This window comes from Corythoichthys intestinalis, chromosome 17 (assembly GCF_030265065.1).
Source record: "Corythoichthys intestinalis isolate RoL2023-P3 chromosome 17, ASM3026506v1, whole genome shotgun sequence".
NCBI classification, from domain to species: Eukaryota; Metazoa; Chordata; class Actinopteri; order Syngnathiformes; family Syngnathidae; genus Corythoichthys; species Corythoichthys intestinalis.
The window spans coordinates 5,764,418-5,789,090 of NC_080411.1; the positions used below are offsets into that span (position 1 = coordinate 5,764,418).

Consider the following 24,673-nt stretch of genomic DNA (forward strand, 5'->3'; position numbering starts at 1 on the left):
ACTCCAGGACCTTGAAATGCGTCTTATGAAGCCACTCCTTTGTTGCTGTATGTTTAGGATCATTGTCATGCTGAAAGACCCAGCCACGTCTCATCTTCAATGCCCTTGCTGACGGAAGGAGATTTTCACTCAAAATCTCTCGATACATGGCCCCATTCATTCTTTCCTTTACACAGATCCGTCGTCCTGGTCCCTTTGCAGAAAAACAGCCCAAAAGCATGATGTTTCCACCCCCATGCTTCACAGTGGGTATGGTGTTCTTCGGATACAATTCGGTATTCTTTCTCCTCCAAACACGAGAACCTGTGTTTCTACCAAAAAGTTCTATTTTGGTTTCATCTGACCATAACACATTCTCCCAGTCCTCTTCTGGATCATCCAAATGCTCTATAGCGAACCGCAGACGGGCCTGGACGTGTACTGGCTTCAGCAGGGGGACACGTCTGGCAGTGCAGGATTTGAGTCCCTGGCAGTGCATTGTGTTACTGATAGTAACTTTTGTTACTGTGGTCCCAGCTCTCTCTAGGTCATTCACTAGTGTGGTTCTGGGATTTTTGCTCACCGTTGTTGTTATCATTTTGACGCCACAGGGTGAGATCTTGCATGGAGCCCCAGATCGAGGGAGATTTTCAGTGGTCTTGTATGTCTTCCATTTTCTAATAATTGCTCCCACAGTTGATTTCTTTACACCAAGCGTTTTACCTATTGCAGATTCAGTCTTCCCAGCCTGGTGCAGGTCTACAATTTTGTCTCTGGTGTCCTTCGACAGCTCTTTGGTCTTGGCCATAATGGAGTTTTGAGTGTGACTGACTGAGTTTGTGGACAGGTGTCTTTTATACCAATAATGAGTTAAAATAGGTGCCATTAATACAGGTAACGAGTGGAGCCTCGTTAGACCTCGTTAGAAGAACTTAGACCTCTTTGACAGCCAGAAATCTTGCTTGTTTGTAGGTGACCAAATACTTATTTTCCACTCTAATTTGGAAATAAATTCCTCAGAACAAAAATCTTTTAGCATGACAATGATCCCAAACACACTGCCAGGGCAACAAAGCAGTGGCTTCGTAAGAAGCATTTCAAGGTCCTGGAGTGGCCTAGCCAGTCTCCAGGTCTCAACCCCATAGAAAATCTGCGGAGGGAGTTGAAAGTCCGTGTTGCCCAAGGACAGCCCCAAAACACCACTGCTCTAGAGGAGATCTGCATGGAGGAATGGGCCAAAATACCAGCAACAGTGTGTGAAAAGCTTGGGAAGAGTTACAGAAAACGTTTGGCTCCGTTATTGCCAACAAAGGGTACATAACAAAGTATCGAGATGAACTTTTCATATAGACCAAATACTTATTTTCCACCATGATTTGCAAATAAATTCTTTAAAAATCAAACAATGTGATTTTCTGTTTTTGTTTTTTTTTTTCACATTCTGTCTCTCATGGTTGAGGTTTACCCATGTTGACAATTACAGTTCTCTCTTAATATTTTCAAGTGGGAGAACTTGCACAATTAGTGGTTGACTAAATACTTATTTGCCCCACTGTATGTATCTATAGACCCTACCCACGTGACGTCACAACTCCGCTCTCCTGACTGGTGCCGCCCACTTGTCCGTCAACACATCGTGTTGACCTGTTACGGCTACGTACATTCCTCCTATTTACGGCGTGTTTTTCTGCTCGTTAACATTAATAATCAAAATGGTGAAGGCGTGTGTGGCGGTCGGTTGCAATAACAGAGAGGATAGACGGAGAGACTTGAAGTTCTACCGGATTCCGAGAGACACGGAGAGGAGAGAGCGAGATGGGCTGCTGCAATTCGACGAGAAAACTGGGCTCCAAACGATTACCACAGATTAATTAGTAGTCACTTTATATCTGGTAAGATGCATTTAATATATATTTAGAGGGTTTTGGGCTGACAACCACAATTAAGATCATTGCTAGGCTAATCGCCGACAACATACACGTATGTATGTAGTGAGAGTGCTATCGCTAATCCATATAAACATTAAAAGCCCTAGCTCCATTGACAAATGACATGAAATACATTAGACTTGACAGTGGATGTTAGCAAGAACAAAAGATTTTGAATTGAAAATTTCGTAACTCACCTTCCGAGCACAAGATTCCTGCCGAATTTTCGTGTACGAGGACCTGTTTCACCCAACCAGCAACGAAGTATTTATAAGCTTCCAAGCTCTTGAAGTTTTTCAAACTTTCGTGAGAATAGGCTGATTTTGTGTGGACAAGATAGTTGTAAATATCAGGGTCAGGCAGAGACGGCGAAGGCAGCCGGTCAAAAATCATCGATTTAGGCATCAAATATGGATCTGGCGACTGTATAGAACGAAGCTTTTCCACATAACGCCTTTTATGCAACACATCCAGTGGGTTTACGGCATCAGAAAGCACCGGGTCTTCCATGAAATGCATTTTAAATTCCTCGATCAATTGAAACCAATGCTAATACAGAGACAAAATGACGGACAAGTGGGCGGAACCATACAGCGAGCACGTGGTTTTGTGACGTCGGTGGGTAGGGTATATACTAGCCTACTATCAAAATGACTAGGTTGGCTACAAATACATAACTAGCCTTCATGATTAAATGTTATTTTTTCCCTGCAGTGGATCCTATAGAGAATGACGCACCATGTGACTACTCTTGTACGGTGCCACCTCAAGTTTAACTTCATTACAAAATTAATGAACAGAAAGAATGTGTCATGTTTGTCTTCCTACGGAAACCATATTAAAACAAAAAATATATTTCCCTCCCCCATCTTTTTCCATTTTCAAAAATCTTTGAAAAAGCGCCAGGGAGCCACTAGGGCAGCGCTAAAGAGCCGCACTCTTGAGCTACAGGTTGGAGACCCCCGTCGTAGTCCTTTTTTTTCCTTTTATTAGGGGCTAATACGTACAACATTACCACAACAATAATAGTCCTTCTGTTAACGGACCTATTTCAAGGAGTAGGGGGGAAATTCTAATTGCCGTGTAAAGAGTTTTACTAGTTTTTGTGTGAAGGTGAGTGACAAGTTTTTTTTTCTTGTTCGTGAACTACATTCGCACACAAACGCACATCGAGGTACCATTAACTTGGCAAGGAGAGTTATGGGAGTCATTTTTTCAAGTGTCCCAGAGCTTGCAAAACTTGAAAAAAGGTGCATTTATCAAAGTTTTGTCAGCCGTGATTGTGTATATCCGTCTTCTGAAACTGCCTCATAGCACAGATAATAAGACGCCTAACCCTCGTTGTCGAAGTTAGCAGGGCGGTGCTCTGAAAATAGAGTAAGGCTCTATTTTGGGCCCCGACTATCGGTGCAAATTCATTCAAACTCTGCATTCCGTCCAAGACGGCTGTCCAACGCTTACTTTTGAACGGGCCCTCGCACTTTGGCGCAACTTGGACCTCACGCAGGTCGGGGTGGTGGCAGACAGCCCCCCTCTAATCATCTAATGCAGGGGTGTCCAAACTTTTTGCAATGGGGGCCAGATTTGGTGTGATTAAAATGTGGGGGGCCGACCTTGGCTTACGTCCTTTACTTAGAACAATATAGTTAAGCAAATGTTAGCAAGCCATTCTGTTTTTCACATTTGCGTTATTATTTTTTTTAATTATTAAATTTCAACAAACTCGCAACTAGCCTTTGTGGTGTTCTCTTTCGATTCCCGGGCTCCTGCGAAATACTGCTGCTGTGAAATTAAACCATCTTCAAGTTGCTTTAATTTCTCTAGAGCTGCGGCTATCGATTATTTTAGTAGTCAATTAATCGATGAACTAGTTAGTTCGAATAATTGAGTAACCGGATAAGGAACATTAAAAAAACAATGACAAACAAAAATTAAAATACCTGAGCTGAGCCTCAAATAAAAAAAATAAATGCATCTATGTACAACAAAAGAACAATTGGCTAACTTACATGCAAAAGTCTGTTAGCTTAAATGCTATAAAATGCTAATGGGTTTTTTTCTTCACAATTCTCTTAACACATGGTACAGACAAATATTCCCACAAAAAACAGCAAAATATGTCTATAAACTTCCGAATGCATTAAAAAAACATTAACGCAAACAAAAACTTAGCTTACGTTGGTCTTGACAGGGAGCAGTTGGATTCAGTCATGTGAAATGGGGCAGACCAGAGGGCAGTGTATGCACCCTAATCAATAACACAAAATGAAAACACTTTCAAAATAAACCATTAACTAAACGAACATTCAAAGCAACAAAATTCAATTCAAATATTTTTTTCTAATCGAATACTCGAGTTAATCGATTAATCGTTGCAGCACTAGCACTTAAAAACAGCGACTGTCTCTTTGCAAATGAGGCAGACACAGTTGTTGCGTGTTTTAGTGAAGAAATAGTCATATTTCCACCTATCCTTGAAGCGTCGGCCGCCACAGTTAACATTCTTTTTTTGAGTTGATTGTCGCCATTTTAGAAAATTGGGAATAAAGGGTCATGCGGGGTAATGTTGCTTAGAGTGCTGCTGCCTTTTAGTGGATAAATGAGGAGCAGCATTTGTGTGTAAGCTACTTCATATGCTAATAACAGTACTGCTGACCAATTTATTAAAATCTGTGTGCGGGCCAGACGTTATTGATTTTATGACAGAGGCTGGGGCCCGGATGAAATTTGACCAGGGGCCGCATTTGGCCCCCGGGCCGGACTTTGGACATGTCTGATCTAATGAGAACCTAACATGCTTTAAACTCGCTTCTTTTTTTGGGATGAGAAGTTGTTTTGAGTTTTCGAGCATGCAATGGCCACAAATTCTGCTGCCACTAGATGGCGCTACAGAGTCGATGCAAATGACCACTACTGGACTCTTCAGGGTAAGACTCTCCCCAAGCATGGGAAGTTTGGAGCAGGTATCAGGTATATCTGCCAAGTTATGACTGTTCAAAATGTGTGGAGAGACAGAATGGTGACGGTCATTATCACTTTCCTGTTGGACCGTTCTGCTTCAACCAAACCTAAATTATTTTAATAAGGCATCTGAAAACATGTCCTAAGGCTCCCCTTATGCAGGTTTGAGGTAGAATCATTTTTTCCCTTTGGAGGAGGAGTGTGTCCCGTAAAAAAGGGCATTTCCTGTTCCCATTAGGATGCGCCAGGCACAATTGGTAAATTTTCAATCCAGTCCTGCTCAGGCTGGGATACCTCACACACATGCCAGATTTAAAATAGATTGAACGTTGTATGAGGGAGTTATCAGTCATTTTCCGAATTCGGTGTTTTGCCGAAAAAATGGCCGACTTTGGCACCCCGCCCAGGTCAGGCCCGTGAATGAAAACACACCATTTTAATAACTTAAGATTTCATATGCCTCATGAACAGTCTCGCCAATTTTGAGGATGATCAAACTAATTCCCTAGGTGCCAAGGTCTCAAATGTGCACACTGTAAATCGATAAAAATTTCACATTCAATCCAAAATACCTGATTTCCTGTAGGATTTGGAATGTGCGTGCAAGAGACTTTTTGGAGCAGTTTTGTACAAGGTATCGACTCTCTGAATTTCATCCCTCTACGTTGAAAAAACCTAAATGGAGAGGCCTTTTTGAAAAATTCAAGGAAGCACCACTGAGCCATTTTGTTATTTTTTCGTAACGTTGCAAGATTATCGAACGTTACGCAAAGCCGCATGTATGTGCAAATTTTGGTGAGTTTTCGTGCATGTTCAAGCCTCCAAATGTAAACTCCAACTGTGAACCGATAAAAATTTCACATTCGATCCAAAACACCCGATTTCCTGTTGGATTTGGAATATGGGTGCAAAGGCTTTTTTGAGCAGTTAGGCATAAGGTTTCTACTCCCCAAATTTCATAGCTCTTCGTTGAAAACCTGAGAGGAGAGGCCTTTTTGAAAATTTTAAGGGTTACGGGATGTATGCAAATTTTGGTGACTTTTTGTGCATGTTCAGGCCTCCAAATTGGCCATTTTCATTTGCCCTGAAAAAAATAAAATAAAAAATAACTAAATTAAAAAAATAATAATAATAATCCTTTGCAAAACAATATGCCCTTCGCACGCTTAGTGCTCAGGCCCTAATAACAGTAGGCTGCCACAACATGCGACCAATATCGCGCCCATTTTCCTTCTCGCTTCCTTCTACATCACAGCTCCCCAGTCCGATTGTCTCTCAATGGGGCCGTGCTTAGTTACGGACATCGCAATACAAAATGAATTGGTTGCCGCTGAAGTGTTCATACTCAGGTGCCACTAGTTTGAAACGGCCTTTAAAAAAAATGAATAAAAAAAAAACATCTCATTTGCGAGGCCTGGCGGCTTTTATTTTGGTGTGGTGGTGCGCCACAATCTCTTATATGTAGGGGAAACCCTGTATCCTATCAAGTTTTATTAATTTAGGCGTATTGGTGTGTCAAGAGGCAAAGGTCAAAGTTCATACAGCCAGAACACAGTCATTAATAAAATATTTATTCTTTCTGTACGGCCAGGTAGCAGGTCCCGGTCCATGGTGAATGGGGATATCTTGGCTAGACCGTTGAAAACATTGGAAACTGAGTAGAGTGCCTCTTTTCTTTTAAAAAAACAAACAAATTTGAACCGGGGATCATTCGACCACCTTCACAGTTCAAACAGATCGGACATTTATCGTTGTCAATGGCAACCAATGAGTTAACCGTCACATCTGTAGCCTCCACATCTGTCTACCTCCACCTCCGTCTCTCACAATGTAAACCCCTGGCTAACAAGAACAATCTGTGTGGACCGGACGGGGGGGAGGAGTAGCCATGAAGAAGGAAAGAGGGAGGGAGAAAAAGAGGAAAGCATTCGTATGCCTCCACCATTCCAGACTGGCAAAGTGGACCACTTAACATGGCTCCCCATTCAAGCTTTGACTAACTTCATCTTGACCTCAGAGGACTCTTCTTCTAACGTGGTGAGTATTTTCATATGAGTGTATTTTTGGGAGATGAAATTTGTTTTTTATTTCAATGTTGATGTGTCACAATATCCTGCACAGACATGTGTGTTTGTGTATGGGGGGGGTGTCAGCCCCCTTGGCCAGATAAAGTTTCACTTGGTCTGGCTTGAACACAGAATGCAGAAATAAAAGAAAATGTAGTCGCCATTAGAGATGTTGTTAACCTCAGAATGTAGCGAGCAGCCTCACTGTGACGCTTTTCTGGTTAACGTCATTAAAAAATGTACAAATATAAAATGACTTATAAGATGCCGTTTTGGGCGGAAATCTGGGGAAAGTATAAAAATTAAATTAAAATCATTTTCATTGGGTAACATGAAATTCGGTGAACATGTCTTTCATTAGAGAATGTACAAAAAAAACTTTCGAGGACCCGTGCTGCTTGGACGTAGGACTGCAGCTGTCTATTACTTAAAGCAACACTTGGTAACTGTCCAGTTTTTGTCGATTTTAGCGACGCTAAAGGGAGGGAGGGACGCTATTCTCTTGTTGCCGGTTGACCGTTCTGTCAACATGTACTAGCTAGCACAGCTCTAGAAAGCTAGACATGATCATCAATTCTGGTTGTGATGTCACAACCAGAACTGCTAATGAAAAAAATTGGGCGTCCCCTGATGCATTGTTTTGGCTGCAATAACTATGAAATAGTTAAAAAACAGATTTGAGTGCCAAATTCATTTTCTACATACATACAGTGGGGCAAATGGGTATTTCGTCAACCACCATTTGTGCAAGTTCTCCTACTTGAAAAGATTAGAGGCCTGTAATCGTCAACATGGGTAAACCTCAACCATGATAGACAGAATGTGGGAGGGAAAAAAAAACAGAAAATCACATTGTTTGATTTTTAAAGAATTTATTTCCAAATTAGAGTGGAAAATAAGTATTTGGTCACCTACAAACAAGCAAGATTTCTGGCTGTCAAAAAGGTCTAACTCCTTCTAACGAGGTCTAACGAGGCTCCACTCGTTACCTGTATTAATGGCACCTGTTTTAACTCATTGGTATAAAAGACACCTGTCCACAACCTCAGTCAATCACACTCCAAACTCCACTATGGCCAAGAGCAAAGAGCTGTCGAAGGACACCAGAGAGAAAATTGTACACCTGCACCAGGCTGGGAAGACTGAATCTGCAATGGGTAAAACACTTGGAGTGAAGAACTCAACTGTGGGAGCAATTATTAGAAAATTGAAGACCATTGATAATCTCCCTCGATCTGGGGTTCCATGCAAGATCTCACCCCCCGGTGTCAAAATGATAACAGGAACGGTGTGCAAAAATCCCAGAACCACATGGGGGGACCTAGTGAATGACCTGCAGAGAGCTGGGACCACAGTAACAAAGGCTACTATCAGTAACCCAATGCGCCACCAGGGACTCAAATCCTGCACTGCCAGACGTGTCCCCCTGCTGAACCAGTACACGTCCAGGCTCGTCTGCGGTTCGCTAGAGAGCATTTGGATGATCCAGAAGAGGATTGGGAGAATGTGTTATGGTCAGATGAAACCAAAATAGAACTTTTTGGTAGAAACACAGCTCCTCGTGTTTGGCGGAGAAAGAATACTGAATTGCATCCGATGAACACCATACCCACTGTGAAGCATGGGGGTGGAAACATCATGCTTTGGGGCTGTTTTTCTGCAAAGGGACCAGGATGACTGATCTGTGTAAAGGAAAGAATGAATGGGGCCATGTATTGAAAGATTTTGAATGAAAATCCCCTTCCATCAGCAAGGGCATTGAAGATGAGACGTGGCTGGGTCTTTCAGCATGACAATGATCCCGAACACACAGCCAGGGCAACAAAGGAGTGGCTTCATAAGAAGCATTTCAAGGTCCTGGAGTGGCCTAGCCAGTCTCCAGATCTAAACCCCTTAGAAAAATCTGTGGAGGGAGTTGAAAGTCCGTGTTGCCCAACAACAGCCCCAAAACATTACTGCTCCAGAGGAGATCTGCATGGAGGAATGGGCCATAATACCAGCAACAGAGTGTGAAAATCTTGTGAAGAGTTACAGAAAACGTTTGGCCTCCGTTATTGCCAACAAAGGGTACATAACAAAGTATTGAGATGAACTTTTGATATAGATCAAATACTTATTTTCCACCATGATTTACAAATAAATTCTTTAAAAATCAAACAATGTGATTTTGTTTTTTTTCCCACATTCTGTCTCCCATGGTTGGGGTTTACCCATGTAGACAATTACAGGCCTCTCTAATATTTTCAAGTGGGAGAACTTGCACAATTACTGGTTGACTAAATACTTATTTGCCCCACTGTACATACATTCATTTCATAGCACCTTTAAGCAGAGAAAACACCACTTGGTGTGTCATCGCGATCTGATTGGACGACCAGTCTTTGCTTTTGGGTGATGTCATGACATTATTTCCACATCATGGCTTTTCCGCCTATGATGTCACCTTTAAGACTAAAATTGGTGTCAACTGAAACAGAAGAAGAAGGGATGGAATCAGAGTTGTAACTGTGCTGTCGGTTCCAGATCCTGGCAGAAAATGAATTCCATTTTGACCAACTCTGCCGAGGGCAGCGCCGACCTCGAGGAACCGGACAACTTCACGTCCTCCGTTGAGCCTCCGGACATCCAAACCGCACCGCAGGACTTCCTGGACAATGTGGCGGACTTCCTGCGGGAGCACATGGTATTGGTACTCCTGGGGGCCTCCGTGCTCCTGATTCTGGGATTCACCATCTGCGGCGCCGTCTATCTGATGCGGCGACGTCGACTCATCGCCTACTACCCTTCGTCCTACCCCGCCAAAATGTACGTTGACCTCCTGGACAAGAAAGGCGGGGCGAGCGGCTTCCGCGAAATTCCCGACAGGCAGCCGTCGGTGGCGGCGACGGGCGATCTGGAAGGCGAACCGGTGGATTCCAACAGGCAGCTCCAGGTGGACATCATGAGGGTGGCTAAGAGTCTAAAGACGCCCACCAAAACGCCAGAGGACGTTCCGAATAAAGACGAGCGGCCAGCATCGCCGCGGGCGGCGCTAAAGAAAGCCGAAAATGAGACCCAAGAGCTTCGCGCGAAGAGTCTGCGGCCTTCTTCTTTACATCTTCACAGTGACTCGGCCACCCTGCAACTCATCGCCGGGGAAAAAACAGCCTTCTAGCAAGGACCGGAAGACTTTGGACTCGAAGCGTATTCATTTACAAGGATGCTGGCCCATTGGTTGGCATGTCGTAACCTCAAAATTGTTTCCAATGTTTCGGAGCTTAACACTAGAAAACCCAGCAGAGGCCGACTTGGCCTTTCCTAAGACAAACACTACTAATATTCTCTAGCAATGGCCGATTTGGCCTCTCCTCCGTGACTCACGTGATAGTTTGTGTCAGTTCAAGTCACGCTACGTTTATTTAATTAACATTCATTTATGAAGTTTGACACTTTTTACACATTTTTTTAATTCACTTCTCTTATACTCCACACACAACGACAGAAAAAATGGCCCAAAGGTGTACATTGTTTTGAAGAAGAAAAAAAACGTTTTAGAACTGCAATTTGAGTGTATAGCAGGAATTGTGTCTATAGTTTAGAAGGACTTAATCAGGACCATGGAGCATGGATTGTGGTCATTGTGTCTGAAGTTAATGTATGTCTAGTGGTTGCATTTCCAGATGAATTGCTATTGTCTGTCCAGCAACGACTTGCCAATTCAAAACCACTCGGGTCATTTTCCCCACCTCTGGGATTTCTGGGGGAGAGGCCATATGGGTCATTGTTCTGGACTAGTTGGAGTACCAGAATTCTCTGGGACTTCTAGTGTTAAGCCATTGGCTATCATTGACGATGGTAGGCGAACCAGAGTTGCTTTTAAAAACATTGACCACACAGTAAATTTGGCATATTACCACGCACGAGACTCACTAGTAAACACATCAACGACCTTCATTTCTGTTTTTATCTGCCATTGACAGTAGTGGAAGTCCAAATTATTTTGACTCAGAGGGGCGAATGAACGAATGGTCCTGAAAGATTAGCATTCCCAGTTTAAATTAATTGAACGCCTATCATAAAATGTCAGCCAATTAGTTATTTTATTAATTGAAATCATTGGATGCCATTAATGGTGATGGATGTCTAATCTATTTGGACTGGCGGGCATGGCTGACAGCGATCGAACGATAAAATGATTAATTCATTTAGGGCTGCAGCGATTATTTTAGCAGTCGATTAATCGATGAACTAGTTAGTTCAAATAATCGAGTAATCGGATAAGGAACATGAAAAATTAAAATACCCGAGCTTAGCCTCAAACAGTATAAAAAAAACAAAAAGATCTATATACAACAAAAGAACAATTGGCTAACTTACATAGCAAAAGTCCGCTAGCTTAAATGCTACAAAATGCTAACTTTTTTTTTAAGCACTGATCTTGACAAATGGTTCAGACATATATTCCCACAAAAACGGCTAAATACACCTATAAACTAAATTGTGAATGCATTAAAAAACATTAGCTCAAACAAAAACTTATGTTGGTCTCAACAGGGAGCAGTTGGATTCAGCCATGTGAAAAGAGGCAGACCAGAGGGCGCTGTATCCATCCTAATCAATAAAACTAAATGCAAACACTTGCAAAATAAACCATTACAACACCATTTTAATTAAACAAATACTCGAAGCAATACAATTTTATTCGAATAATTGTTTCTTATCGAACACTCGAGTTAATCGATTAATCGTTGCAGCACTAAACTCATTTACAGGAGCGCTGGAGGTCCCTCACAGCTGGGGGTGCTGAGGATTTTTTTGTTTTTTCCAATCTTAAAACAAGTTTCGGTCCAAATATGTCATGCTCGTGCTTTTTCTCTGTACGTGGCGTGCACAATGGAAGTACACGCGCATGCTGGATAGTTTACGTACTACTACTAGGCTACTATAAAGACAGTGTTCTATTTCACCTACAGTGTGTGTTGGAGTTTTTGTATTGGAAATAAAAGCGCCCGTGTATTATAAACCAAATCCCCGCAGCTAGATGGCCTAATGACACACAAACACATTTACAGTGGGGCAAATAAGTATTTAGTCAAACACTAATTGTGCAAGTTCTTCGACTTAAAAATATTAGAGAGGCCTGTAATGGTCAACATGGGCAAACATCAACCATAAGAGACAGAATGTGGAAAAAAAAAAAAAAAACAGAAAATCACCTTGTTTGATTTTTAAAGAATTTATTTGCAAATCATGGTGGAAAATAAGTATTTGGTCAATAGAAAAAGTTCATGTCAATACTTTGTTATGTACCCTTTGTTGGCAATAACGGAGGCCAAACGTTTTCTGTAACTCTTCACAAGCTTTTCACACACCGTTGCTGGTATTTGGCCCATTCCTTCATGCAGATCTCCTCTAGAGCAGTGATGTTTTGGGGCTGTCGTTGGGCAACACGGACTTTGAACTCCCTCCGCAGATTTTCTATGGGGTTGAGACCTGGAGACTGGCTAGGCCACTCCTGGACCTTGAAATGCTTCTTACAAAGTCACTCCTTTGTTGCCCTGCCTGTGTGTTTGGAATCATTGTCATGCTGAAAGACCCAGCAACGTCTCATCTTTAATGCCCTTGCTGATGGAAGGAGATTTTCACTCAAAATCTCTCGATACATGGCCATATTCATTCTTTCCTTTACACGGATCAGTCGTCCTGGTCCCTGGTCCTGGCAGAAAAACAGCCCCAAAGCATGACGTTTCCACCCCCATGCTTCACAGTGGGTATGGTGTTCTTCGGATGCAATTCAGTATTCTTTCTCCTCCAAACACGAGAACCTGTCTTTCTACTAAAAAGTTCTATTTTGGTTTCATCTGAGCATAACACATTCTCCCGGTCCTCTTCTGGATCATCCAAATGCTCTCTAGCGAACCGCAGACAGACCTGGACGTGTACTTTCTTCAGCAGGGGGTACCGTCTGGCAGTGCAGGATTTGAGTCCCCGGCGGCGCATTGTGTTACTGATAGTAGCCTGTTACTGTGGTCCCAGCTCTCTGCAGGTCATTCACTAGGTCCCCCCGTGTGGTTCTGGGATTTTTGCTCACCGTTCTTATCATTTTGATGCCACGGGGTGAGATCTTGCATGGAGCCCCAGATCAAGGGAGATTATCAGTGGTCTTCCATTTTCTAATAACTGCTCCCACAGTTGATTTCTTTACACCAAGCATTTTACCCATTGCACAGTCAGTCCTCCCAGCCTGGTGCAGGTCTACAATTTTGTCTCTGGTGTCCTTCGACAGCTCTTTGGTCTTGGCCATAGTGGAGTTTGGAGTGTGACTGACTGAGATTGTGGACAGGTGTCTTTTATACCGATAATGAGTTAAAACAGGTACCATCAATACAGGTAACGAGTGGAGCCTCGTTAGACCTCATTGGAAGAAGTTAGACCTCTTTGACAGCCAGAAATCTTGCTTGTTTGTAGGTGACCAAATACTTGTTTTCCACTCTAATTTGGAAATAAATTCTTTAAAAATCAAACAATGTGATTTTCTGTTTTTTTGTTTTTTTTCCCCAGTCTGTCTCATGGTTGAGTTTTACCCATGTTGACAATTACAGGCCTCTCTAATCTTTTCAAGTAGGAGAACTTGCACAATTGCTGGTTGACTAAATACTTATTTGCCCCACTGTAAAAACTAAAAGGTCCAATAAGCCACTGCACGGCGATAGCTCAACAGCAACAACAAACACTAATACTGCTACAACGCAAACAATTTAAAGTTCTCCACGGTCTAAATCTGCAGCTAACTTTTCCTCGCTGGAAAGTATTCTGAACTATTACAATCATCTTCATTTTCGACGTCGAACTGAATTTTAGAAAATTTCACTGTTCTTGTAAAGAAAAAAAATCGCAAATTCCTTTTTGCACCATGTTAACGCCTCCTCTCAACAGTTTCCGTTCCATTTGCCTTATCCAAAGGGACCTGGTAGCAAGCAAGGTGTCAAACAAAACAAAAAAACTTTCAACATATGTATTCTCATTGTTAAGTGTGCAATTGTTTCTATTTTATTTATTGATTTATTTTTAACAACAACAAAAAAATCTACCCAACACCCATTCGCTGAGTTTAAGGGGGGGGCGTCAGGAGGGCACACCCCCCCCCACCGGTGGCCGAAAAGTGTCATTGCATATAGTTAACTTTCCTATATATGATTTTGAAATTAAAGAGTTTTCCGGTAAAGTATTGTCTATATAAGTTGTAAAGCAATAAAACAAAACAAAAAATGGAAGTCATACAAAATATTATATTTGGATCTCAAAGCACCACTACTTAATTCGCTTATGTTATGTAACATATTTTTATCTTTGAAGTACATTTTTTGTTCAATTTTCACACTACTTACTGTAGGCGACAAAACTTTTGTCTTGCCAAAATTTGACCTTTATGTTTTCGTTAAATGATGAAACTTTTTTCAGTGTAACAAATATATTTTTTGTACATTCAACATCATTTGGGAGGGTCTTGGCTTTAATATGAGCCATTTCTGAAACCAATTAAATAATTAAAAGTCAGGTTGTTGGTAGAAATGTCCCGATCGATCGTCCCATCACGTCATTTTCAAAGTGTCGGAATCGGCAAAAAAATATCGGACATGCCGTTTTTTAATATATATATATTTTTCAATTAATTCGTTTTCTAATTGTATTTAACGTTACAGACAAAATGTCTTACACTTATCCAGAGTCTTTAGTTTTGGCTTAAACTATGGCTATCATGTCGCGTTCAGTCTATAATGGCACCGTTTTACGTAAACATAGAGTTAAAAGGCAACGTTAAATGAGTAGAGAGAATTTTGGCAGCCTTACAAGCTTTTTTTTTTTTAATGGCTAAAGCCTTACAATCCCTCTCTCAACAATTAGAAATATCGTGGGAACTAATGTGGGGAAGACAGGTAGTAGTTGATCTTTTTCTTAACACCCTATATTATTTCCCAACGCAGAGAAGATATATCAATTGGTACCACTAGCACAGTCATGGTTGCACTTCCCATCATGCATTTGGGCAGAAGTTAAACGGCTATAGTATCATTTACTGAAAGCTCAACAAATACACTAGATGGCAATATTTAGTCACAATATACAAAGTCACATTTATCCTTTAAGAATTACAAGTCTTTCTATCCGTGGATCCCTCTTACAGGAAGAATGTTAATAATGTAAATGCCATCTTGAGGATTTATTGTCATAGTAAACAAATACAGTACTTATGTACTGTATGTTGAATGTATATATTCGTCCGAGTTTTATTCATTTTTTTCTTAATGCATTGCCAAAATGTATATGATCGGGAAAAATTATCGGGAATGATTGGAATTGAATCGGGAGCAAAAAAAAAAGCAATCGGATCGGGAAATATCGGGATCGGCAGATACTCAAACTAAAACGATCGGATCGGGAGCAAAAAAACATGATCGGAACAACCCTAGTTGTTAGCAATTGTTTCTACAAAATGCGACAAGACTTCTGTTAGGGACTGTAAATATTCAGTCAAAAAGGATGTGTCTCCTGGTTTGCTTGCCGCCATTTTCAAACTGACCATGGTGAGGATTTGTTTCGCAAGGGTGTGAGTGACTGGAAAAAAGTTGGCAGTAAATTGGATATCTACGCGGAACGCAAAAATCAGCGTCTACTTCTCTCCACTAGGTAAGACCAAAAAACAACCACACACTGAGCTGGGATGCCTGTATTTACGAGTATGGGCTAAGCTACTAACCGAGCATATATCTTGTCAGTTAATTTTACTGCTGACGCTGCGTTTCGGGGGTCATCAACATGCCACAAAAGTCAAACTTCGCCTATGATGTCCGCCCCTACCACACCAAATATCTTAGTACTGAAACATTAGCATTGAATGAGCTTGCGATAAGACTCCTCTGTCAACAAAAAAACTGATTAACCTATGAATTCTATCCCCATCGATGGCATTGGAATGAGAGTCATTCCATGTCAAATGAATTGACTTTTTATCACAGTGAATGAGTTAACACTTTTCATCTTATCAAAACATTTTGGATAAAATGAAGATTCGACACAGACCAACCCCCCCCAATAATTTTGTGACCATACAATATACGTACTTAAAGGGATTGTTTTGTTGGGAAAAAAAGAATCTACATTAGTTTTTTAAAATCATATTTAACTAGGTCCGTTTTTCTTCCCGCAATTTTATTCCACTTTCATGTTCCTGAATAAATATTTCATCACATTTTGCCATGTTTGAGTAATTTTATTGGGGATTTTTTAAAATTTGTGGACACTCTAGGTTGCTCGGTTATATGATATCATCAAGCTTTAATATTGTGCGAATGCGTGACAGGCTAAGCATACTGTATTACATGCAGTAGTTGAGGTGGTCTTGTTTTTTTTTCCCTATCAGGTACAGGAAGTGGCACAGCTCAATGCCGCGGCTTCTCAGTAAACAGGAAGTTGTGTCAGTTGGAGGAATGTGCCGCCACCTGCTGGTCTTCTTGCTGCTTGAATCGATAGTCGGCCAAAGCTGCCTTGATGGCGTCCTCGGCGAGCACTGAAAGAGACACTTGGTGAGATACAACGGCTGCCACGATTAATCGACAATTATTTTGACAGTTGATTAATCATTTAGATATTGTTAATCTTGTTAATTTTCTCAAAAAAGTGGGCATTAAATCTTATATTTATGTATATATAATTTTGTGTGTGTAGTGTTAAGAGTTATTTTTTCCCACCCCCCTTTTATAAATTAAACAAACTTTTAATGCATTTAATATTTTTTGAAAAATAAATTTTAACAAGCAAAACAAGGGGAAAAATTCTCTTAAATTTATTCTAAAAAAAATGTGTGGGGGTGAAGGGGGGCATCAAATATTTTAGTTCTCAATGAAAACAGATGGATATTGTTGTAATTATACAGAATGACAGAGTGGTACCTCTACATACGAACGTCTCTACATACAGAATTTTCAGACACGCCTCAACGGGAAAATATTGCCTCTTGTTACGAAAGAAATTTCAGGATACGAAAGGTAAAAATACAGTATGGCTCGTACTTGAGGCCATCAAGGGATATTGACAGAAATAAAATTAAGAAATCTGGTGCGCACCAGAAACATTAGCATTATATAGCATTTAAGCTTGTGGCTTTTTGCTATGCAAGTTAGCCAATTCTTATAAACATTAGCATGATATAGCATTTAAGATAGCTGACTTGCTATGCAAGTTAACCAATTGTTGTAAACATTAGCATGATATATATAGCATTTAAGCAAGCACTTTTGCTATGCAAGTTAGCCAACTGTTGTAAACATTAGCACGATATAGCATTTAAGCTAGCAGACTTTTGCTATTCAAGTTAGCCAATTGTTATAAACATTAGCATGGTATAGCATTTAAGCTAGCAGACTTTTGCTATGCAAGTTCGTCAACTGTTGTAAAAATTATCACTATATAGCATTTAAGCTAGCGGACCTTTGCTATGCAAGTTAGCCAACTGTTGTAAACATTAGCATGATATAGCATTTAAGCTAGCAGACTTTTGCTATTCAAGTTAGCCAATTGTTATAAACATTAGCATGGTATAGTATTTAAGCTAGCAGACTTTTGCTATGCAAGTTCATCAACTGTTGTAAAAATTATCACTATATAGCATTTAAGCTAGCGGACCTTTGCTATGTAAGTTAGCCAATTATTGTAAACATTAGCATTATATAGCATTTAAGCTAGCAAACTTTTGCTATGCAAGTTCGCCAACAGTTGTAAACATTAGCATTCGTGGACTTTTGCCATGTAAGTTAGCCAATTGTTGTAAACATTAGCATGATATAGCATTTAAGCTAGCAGACCTTTGCTATGCAAGTTCGCCAACTGTTGTAAACATTAGCATGATACAGCATTTAAGCTAGCAGACATCTGCTATGCAAGTTAGCCAATTGCAACAATTGGCTAACTTGCATAGCAAAAGTCCACTAGCTTAAATGCTATATCATGCTAATGTTTACCAGATTAATTCTGGTGCACACCAGATTGGTTAAATTTATTTTATTTCTGCCAATGTCCCTTTAGGGCAGGGGTGTCCGAATTTTTTGCAAAGGGGACCAGATTTGGTGTGGTAAAAATGTCGAGGCTGACGTCCTTTACGTAGAACAATATATTTAAGCAGATTTTAGCAAGCCATTTTGTGTGTCACATTTGCTTTATTATTTTTTCAAATTAATAATTTCAACAATTTCAGCCTTTGTGGTGTTCTTTCGACTCTCGGGATCTTGCTGCTGTTAAATTAAACTAGCTTCAAGTTGCTTCAATTTCTCGCTGTGTATCTTCCCTGTAATCTTGTCGTACATGTCAGCGTGTCTTGTTTGGTCATATCCCCTCACATTGAACTCTTTAAAAACAGCGACCATTTCTTTGCAAATGAGGCAGACACAGTTGTTGCGTATTTTAGTGAAAAAATAGTCCAATTTCCACCTATCCTTGAAGCGTCGGCCGTCGCAGTAAAAAAATTTTTGTTTTTGATCGTTGCCATTTTAGAAAACTGGAAGTCAGGGGTCACACCGGGTAATGTTGCTTGGAGTGCTGCTGCTTTTTAGTGGGTAAATGAGGCGCAACATTGAATGTGTAAGCTACTTCATATGCTGGTAGCAGTACTACTGACCAAGACCAATTTATTAAGTCTGTGTGCGGGCCAGACGTTATTGATCTTATGATAGAGGCTGGGGGCCAGATGAAATTTGACCACAGGCCACATTTGGCCCCCGGGCCACACCTTGGACATGTCTGCTTTAGGGGGTCCGTAAAAAACGCGCTTTTATTTAAGTTACGAAACTACTCCGAGAACCAATTAACTTCATAAGTAGAGGTACCACTGTATTTGCAAAACAATTCTCCAAATATTGCATCAAAACACATTTCTAGCAAAAATGTTTTGCCCAGAGTAATAAAACAGTTAACAAAATTTAATATCTATCTATAAATGCCGATTAACTCATTCACTCCCAGCCGTTTTCACCAGAGCAAGGCCCTTCGCTCCCGGCAGTTTTTCTGGATTTTGACTGATTTTGCAAGGCCCACAGAAAATTCTGTTCTTTTGCTCTATAAACATGGAACCCACCAAAAGAAAGATTAGACACTCTTCTTTCAGCAGAAAAAAAAGTAAGTTCATATCTTTTTCCATCAGCATTAGAAATAGTTTAGTTTGAGCAATTTTCCAATTTCTGATGAAAAAACTGAGAAAATGAGCTTTTTGTAAACGCATACATTTCAAACATAACTTTGACTTTAACACAGCTATTTTTTTGCATTAGTTACATCCTAAACATCTGAATGTCGGTTGTTTTGTTCGGTCGTCCGCCCCCTGGGATACTGCCGCCAGCGCTCCGACCGTGCTGCCCGCCCTTTCATTGCTGTTGAATCGGGTTGCGAGTCTTTACAAAATGCGCTACTGCCCGCCAGTGGCCAATTTTATTGCTTTAAAATGGGTTTGGAGCAATGTTTTTTGTTTCCCAGATAGATTGCAAGCTATAGATTCTTCTTGTAAAAAAAAAAAAAAAAAAAAACGCAAAAGACTTATAAATTCGTTTTTGGGACAATGAAGCATTTAAAAATAGAACGTATTTAAACGTTTCTGGGAGCAAATGAGCTAATAACTATCAAAATAACCAGTCATGGCTGCCCTATTGGTAAGCAGTAAACTTTAAAATGGAATTGGGATTATCGGAACGTACTGGAGCAGTGAAGTTTGACAGGTGGCAGGCAGAGCTCTTTGGCAATGTCAGTGTTCCTGATGGTCAGCGCTTCGTCCACCTCAAATAGAAAAAAAAAAATGGTAGACACGGAGCACAACGGTCAGCCGTTTCCTGGTTCAATACTCACAGATTTGCCCTTGACCCACTCGGTGGCCAGAGAGCTGGAGGCGATGGCAGAGCCGCAGCCAAACGTTTTGAAACGGGCGTCTACGATCTTCCCGTCCTCGTCCACCTCAATCTAGGAGGAGAGAATTTTATCATGTAGTACTCGGTCGAATAACTGACAATATTCAAATGAAAAAAAAACATTTTTTGGGAACATAAGTGAATGAATAACAATGTTACTAGTGGGAGGGATTACAAATTTAAATTAAAATCATTTATATTTACTGTATTATATGTGTATATATATATATATATATATATATATATATATATATATATATATATATATATATATATTAGGGGTGTCAAACGATTACAATTTTTTATCAAGTTAATTACAGCTTAAAAATTAATTAATCGTAATTAATCGCAATTAATCGCAATTCAAACCATCTATAAAATATGCCATCTTTTTCTGTAAATTATTGATGGAATCGAAAGATAAGACACAAGATGGATATATCCATTCAACATACGGTACATAAGTACTTTCTTTATTATTACAATAAATCAACAAGATGGCATTACCATTATTAACATTCTGTTAAAGCGATCCATGGATAGAAAGACTTGTAGTTCTTAAAAGATAACTGTTAGTACAAGTTATAGAAATTTTATATTAAAACCCCTCTTCATGTTTTCGTTTTAATAAAATTTGTAAAATTTTCAATCAAAATATAAACTAGTAGCCCGCCATTGTTGATGTCAATAATTACTTACACAATGCTCATGGTTGCTGAAGCCTATAAAATCAGTCGCACCCAAGCACCAGCAGAGGGAGCCAAAACTCCGAAAAACACAAATACACGTTTCACTGTGCTGTCATTGTAATCTCTTTGAGCAGGGTATTTGTGCGTTAATTGCGTCAAATATTTTAACGTGATTAATTTAAAAAAATAATTAATGCCCGTAAACGTGATAATTTTGACAGCCCTAATATACACACACACACACACACACACACACACACACACACACACACACACACACATATATATATATATATATATATATATATATATATATATTAGGGCTGTCAAACGATTAAAAATTTTAATCGAGTTAATTACAGCTTAAAAATTAATTAATCGTAATTAATCACAATTCAAACCATCTATAAAATATGCCATATTTTATATTTGTATTATATAGATATTCAGTAAAATAAATTGTTGGAAATGGAAAGATAAGACACAAGATGGATATATAGATACGATACATAAGGACTGTAGTGGGCATTTCACTCTGCTGTCATTTAAATCTGCCTATGCTGTCCTCACTCCGAAGCGTCTACTTTTTCCAAAGCTAGACCGCTAGTGAACGACGCCTTAATAATCAGACTTCTTCCTTTTTCATCTGATTTATTAATAAAATGGCCTCAAACCATTGTCCTCTTTAGACCGTCGTAAAACTACAAAAAAAAGTACACAAGCATTGCATTAGCAACAACGTTAGTTTAGCACGCTATACAGGTTCACTAAACATAAACAAAAAGCGTCTCATACAAAAAATATAACATTTCGCTTACTAACATAATATGTACATTCTTTACAACAACCATACTTACGGACAAATCTTGTCCAAGGATCATATAAGCACAACATTACAACGTAGGCGTCAGCCCGAGTCGTGCAGCCATATTGAACTGGCAAGAAAACAATAAACCATGTCGCAAAGTGACCACAAGAGTTCGCCGTTAGACAGCACAAAAAGCTTTGCTGTAAAATTTACCAAAAGGCAGAATACTGTCTGAGTGGGACATGTGCGTTAATTGCGTCAAATATTTTAACGTGATTAATTAAAAAATTAATTACCCCGCGTTAACGCGATAATTTTGACAGCCCTAACATATATATATATATATATATATATATATATATATATATATATATATTAAGAGTGTGTCAATATCTCGATACAGCGATATATCGCGATATTTTGCAACCCGATCGATTATTGATATGCTCCCGCCAAGTATCGATACTTTTATTTCACATATTGGCCATACAATGGAGTATGGATGCTTTAAACTGCTCAATGTTTGTTGAGCAATTCCTTGGCGGTCCACTAGGGGCTCTCGGGAGTGTCGTTGAAGGTAACTACCTGTATTTTCAAAGGAGGTTTTTTTCAAGTTCAAAATAATTAATATTTTCCACACCAATGCACACTAAGGAAAAAAACATTTGCAAAAATACACTATTGTAATTCAAATAAATGTAGAAATTCAAATACATTGTAAGGAGACACCATTCATTGAATTAAAAAAAAAACACACGCACACACATACAGACACACATTCTAAATAAGGAAGTTTGTGGAAATATGTTCCAGTCTAACTGCCGCACATATACGGAGACAAACCTGAAGCTTCATGACGTCTCCGCAGGCCGGAGCGCCCACCAAACCGGTGCCGACCCTCTTGGAGTTTTTATCCAGGACGCCTACATTCCTCGGGTTCTCATAATGATCCACCACCTTGGGCGCACCACACAAAAGTACATTGCAATACTCAAACAATAAACGACCTTTTTGCAGCTTGTGTAAACGTGATAGAATGTTGTTGGTCACTGTGAAACAAGAACATGCGTTCAGCATGATGTATGAGACACGATGAAGTAAACGCATTAGCACAGGATATCATTGTTTGCCATAGCAACGCCTGCATCCTAAACTCCCCGTGAACCCAACCCCCCCCCACCCCCCTTCCTCAAGTTTTTGCTAAGTCACCGTGACCAATGCAATGTTTCATCACCATTTTTTAACCAAAAATGCTGGTTTGGATGTTCTTGTAAAACTTCAATACATAGTAAGAAAATATTAATGCTCAAGCTAATTATTTTCACATCCTTTTTAGTGTTGCAACGATTAATCGATTAACTCGAGTATTCGATTAGAAAAAAATATTCGAATTATCTATAGTTTTTCCAATAAGTTTGCGCATTACCACCGAAAACACATAGCCAGAATTAAGAAGCTTCTGTCCAAACAAGACATGGAAAAATTTAGAGCTGCAACGATTAATCGATCAATTCGATTAGAAAAAAATAGTTTCGAAACAAATTTTGATGCTTCAAGTACTCATTTAATTAGAATTACGTTGTAATGGGTTGTTTTTAAAGTGTTGCATTTAGTTTTATTGCTTAGGGTGGATACACTGCCCTCTGGTCTGCCTCTTTTCACATGGCTGAATCCAACTGCTCCCTGTTAAGACCAACGTAAGCTAAGTTTTTGTTTGAGCTAATGTTTTTTAATGCATTCATGATTTAGTTTATAGGTATATTCAGCCTTTTTTTGTGGGAATATGTGTTTGAACCATTTGTTTAGAGCATTGTAAAAAAAAAAAAAAAAAAAAACTAGCATTTTATAGCATTTAAGCTAGCTGACTTTTTCTGTGTAAGTTAGCCAATTGTTCTTTTGGTGTACATAGATCCTCATTTTTCCCAAAAAATGTTTATACCGTTTCAGGCTCAGCTCAGGTATTTTAATTTTTTTATGTTCCTTATCCGATTACTCGATTATTCGAACTAACTAGTCCATCGATTAATCGACTACTAAAATATTCGATAGCTGCAGCCCTAATTCTTTTGGTATAAAGCTCATCAACTCAAAACTCACTTGTTTAGACTAGCCTATCCACAATAATCAATAACTTCTGTTTTTTAACTCCCCATATATCTCTTTTAGTATTTTAAATTTCCTTAAACGTTCTATACTTTCATTTTCTCACATTTTAACATGTTTAAATGTTTTAAATGATTGTACAGCGACCTTGAGTGCCAGAAAGGCGCCTTCAAATAAATTTTTTTATTATTATTATTATTATTATCAACAAAGAGTGATTAAAGACAACTGTTTTTTCTGGTTTTCCCAAAATGTTCAAAAATAGAAATGGGGGACTATGAAATTATGCTATTGATATTTAATGGTAAATGATATGTCCATTCATTTTTGGATTGACTACTTTGCTTTCAAAATCTAATTTGTTTTTTAAAATACCCTAATAAAATTTCGTGATTAATTGAATGTGAATACATTAACCACCGCGAAAATTCAATGAGCGCTTTATTTTCATAAGTACAACAAATATTAGAGGACATTTGATTCATTATGAAAGTCACTTTGATAATTTCACTTTCACATTTGAACATTTCGAAACGGGTTTAACGAAATGTTTTTTTATTTTTATGTATTTTAATCACATTATTTAGAAGTACAGTACTTAATTTCGAGAAGCAGGTGACCTACTAACTAGCTTATGTGACACTTGTAGCCGCTGTCATGAGTTAGTATTTTTGAAGAAAGAATAAGATTCCTACCTTCTGGTGATAACAACATTGGGAAAAGAACTCTGGAAGAGAAAGCCTCCGGGAGAGTAAAGTTAAAGGACTGAGGCATTTGTTGGCCATAGTGACCGCCATGCTTGCTTGATGCTGGATGCGGCAGAAACCAAACAACAACAAGGTCGTGACGCATTTACAAACGGCACCGCTATTTATAACCGGGCTGCTAACAGTTACGTCACAACGAGGGGTGGTCCAATATAAACCTAGATGTCTCGAGATGGAACGGACGGCGTCAATAACTACCCGCCATCTTGAGTCGGGAACCTTCCATGCCGGGCTCTGTTGAAACGGACGTAAGGTGAGTAATTTCTATGGAGGTAGATTTGTTTCTTTATTATTCAATAAAAAAAATAAATAAGTTGCTTCAATTTTTTTAAAAAAAGTCGCTTTAATCAAAATATATATTTTCAATTTTTTAAAAAAATGTGTTTGAATGCAAAAATAAATTTGAAACGAAAAAAAAAAAAAAAACATTTGAAAACTATTTTTCT

General features: G+C 39.3%; 2 protein-coding genes across 2 annotated transcripts; one reads left to right on the plus strand and one right to left on the minus strand.

Moving 5' to 3' along the window:
* Positions 1-3,455: 3,455 nt before the first annotated feature.
* On the plus strand, positions 3,456-16,342 carry tmem119b (transmembrane protein 119b). Its single transcript, XM_057819208.1, has 2 exons — positions 3,456-6,905; positions 9,458-16,342. The coding sequence occupies exon 2, from the start codon at positions 9,471-9,473 to the stop codon at positions 10,086-10,088; it is 618 nt and encodes a 205-aa protein (XP_057675191.1). The 5' UTR covers positions 3,456-6,905; positions 9,458-9,470; the 3' UTR covers positions 10,089-16,342.
* Positions 16,164-24,333, minus strand: LOC130905643 (iron-sulfur cluster assembly scaffold protein IscU-like). The gene is made up of 5 exons (XM_057819209.1): positions 24,156-24,333; positions 22,201-22,314; positions 19,802-19,912; positions 19,654-19,732; positions 16,164-16,481 (listed from the first exon to the last, which is right to left on the minus strand). Exons 1-5 carry the CDS (start codon positions 24,255-24,257, stop codon positions 16,390-16,392), a joined length of 498 nt encoding a protein of 165 aa, XP_057675192.1. The 5' UTR covers positions 24,258-24,333; the 3' UTR covers positions 16,164-16,389.
* Positions 24,334-24,673: the final 340 nt, after the last annotated feature.

Coding starts and splice junctions, on each gene's coding strand:
- LOC130905643 (XM_057819209.1), bottom strand. CDS start 24,257: ATGGCGGTCACTATGGCCAACAAATGCCTCAGTCCTTTAACTTTACTC. Junction 22,315..24,155: donor AATGTTGTTATCACCAGAAG/GTAGGAATCTTA, acceptor GGTGCGCCCAAG/GTGGTGGATCATTATGAGAA. Junction 19,733..19,801: donor AGTGGGTCAAGGGCAAATCT/GTGAGTATTGAA, acceptor TTTCTATTTGAG/GTGGACGAAGCGCTGACCAT.
- tmem119b (XM_057819208.1), top strand. CDS start 9,471: ATGAATTCCATTTTGACCAACTCTGCCGAGGGCAGCGCCGACCTCGAG.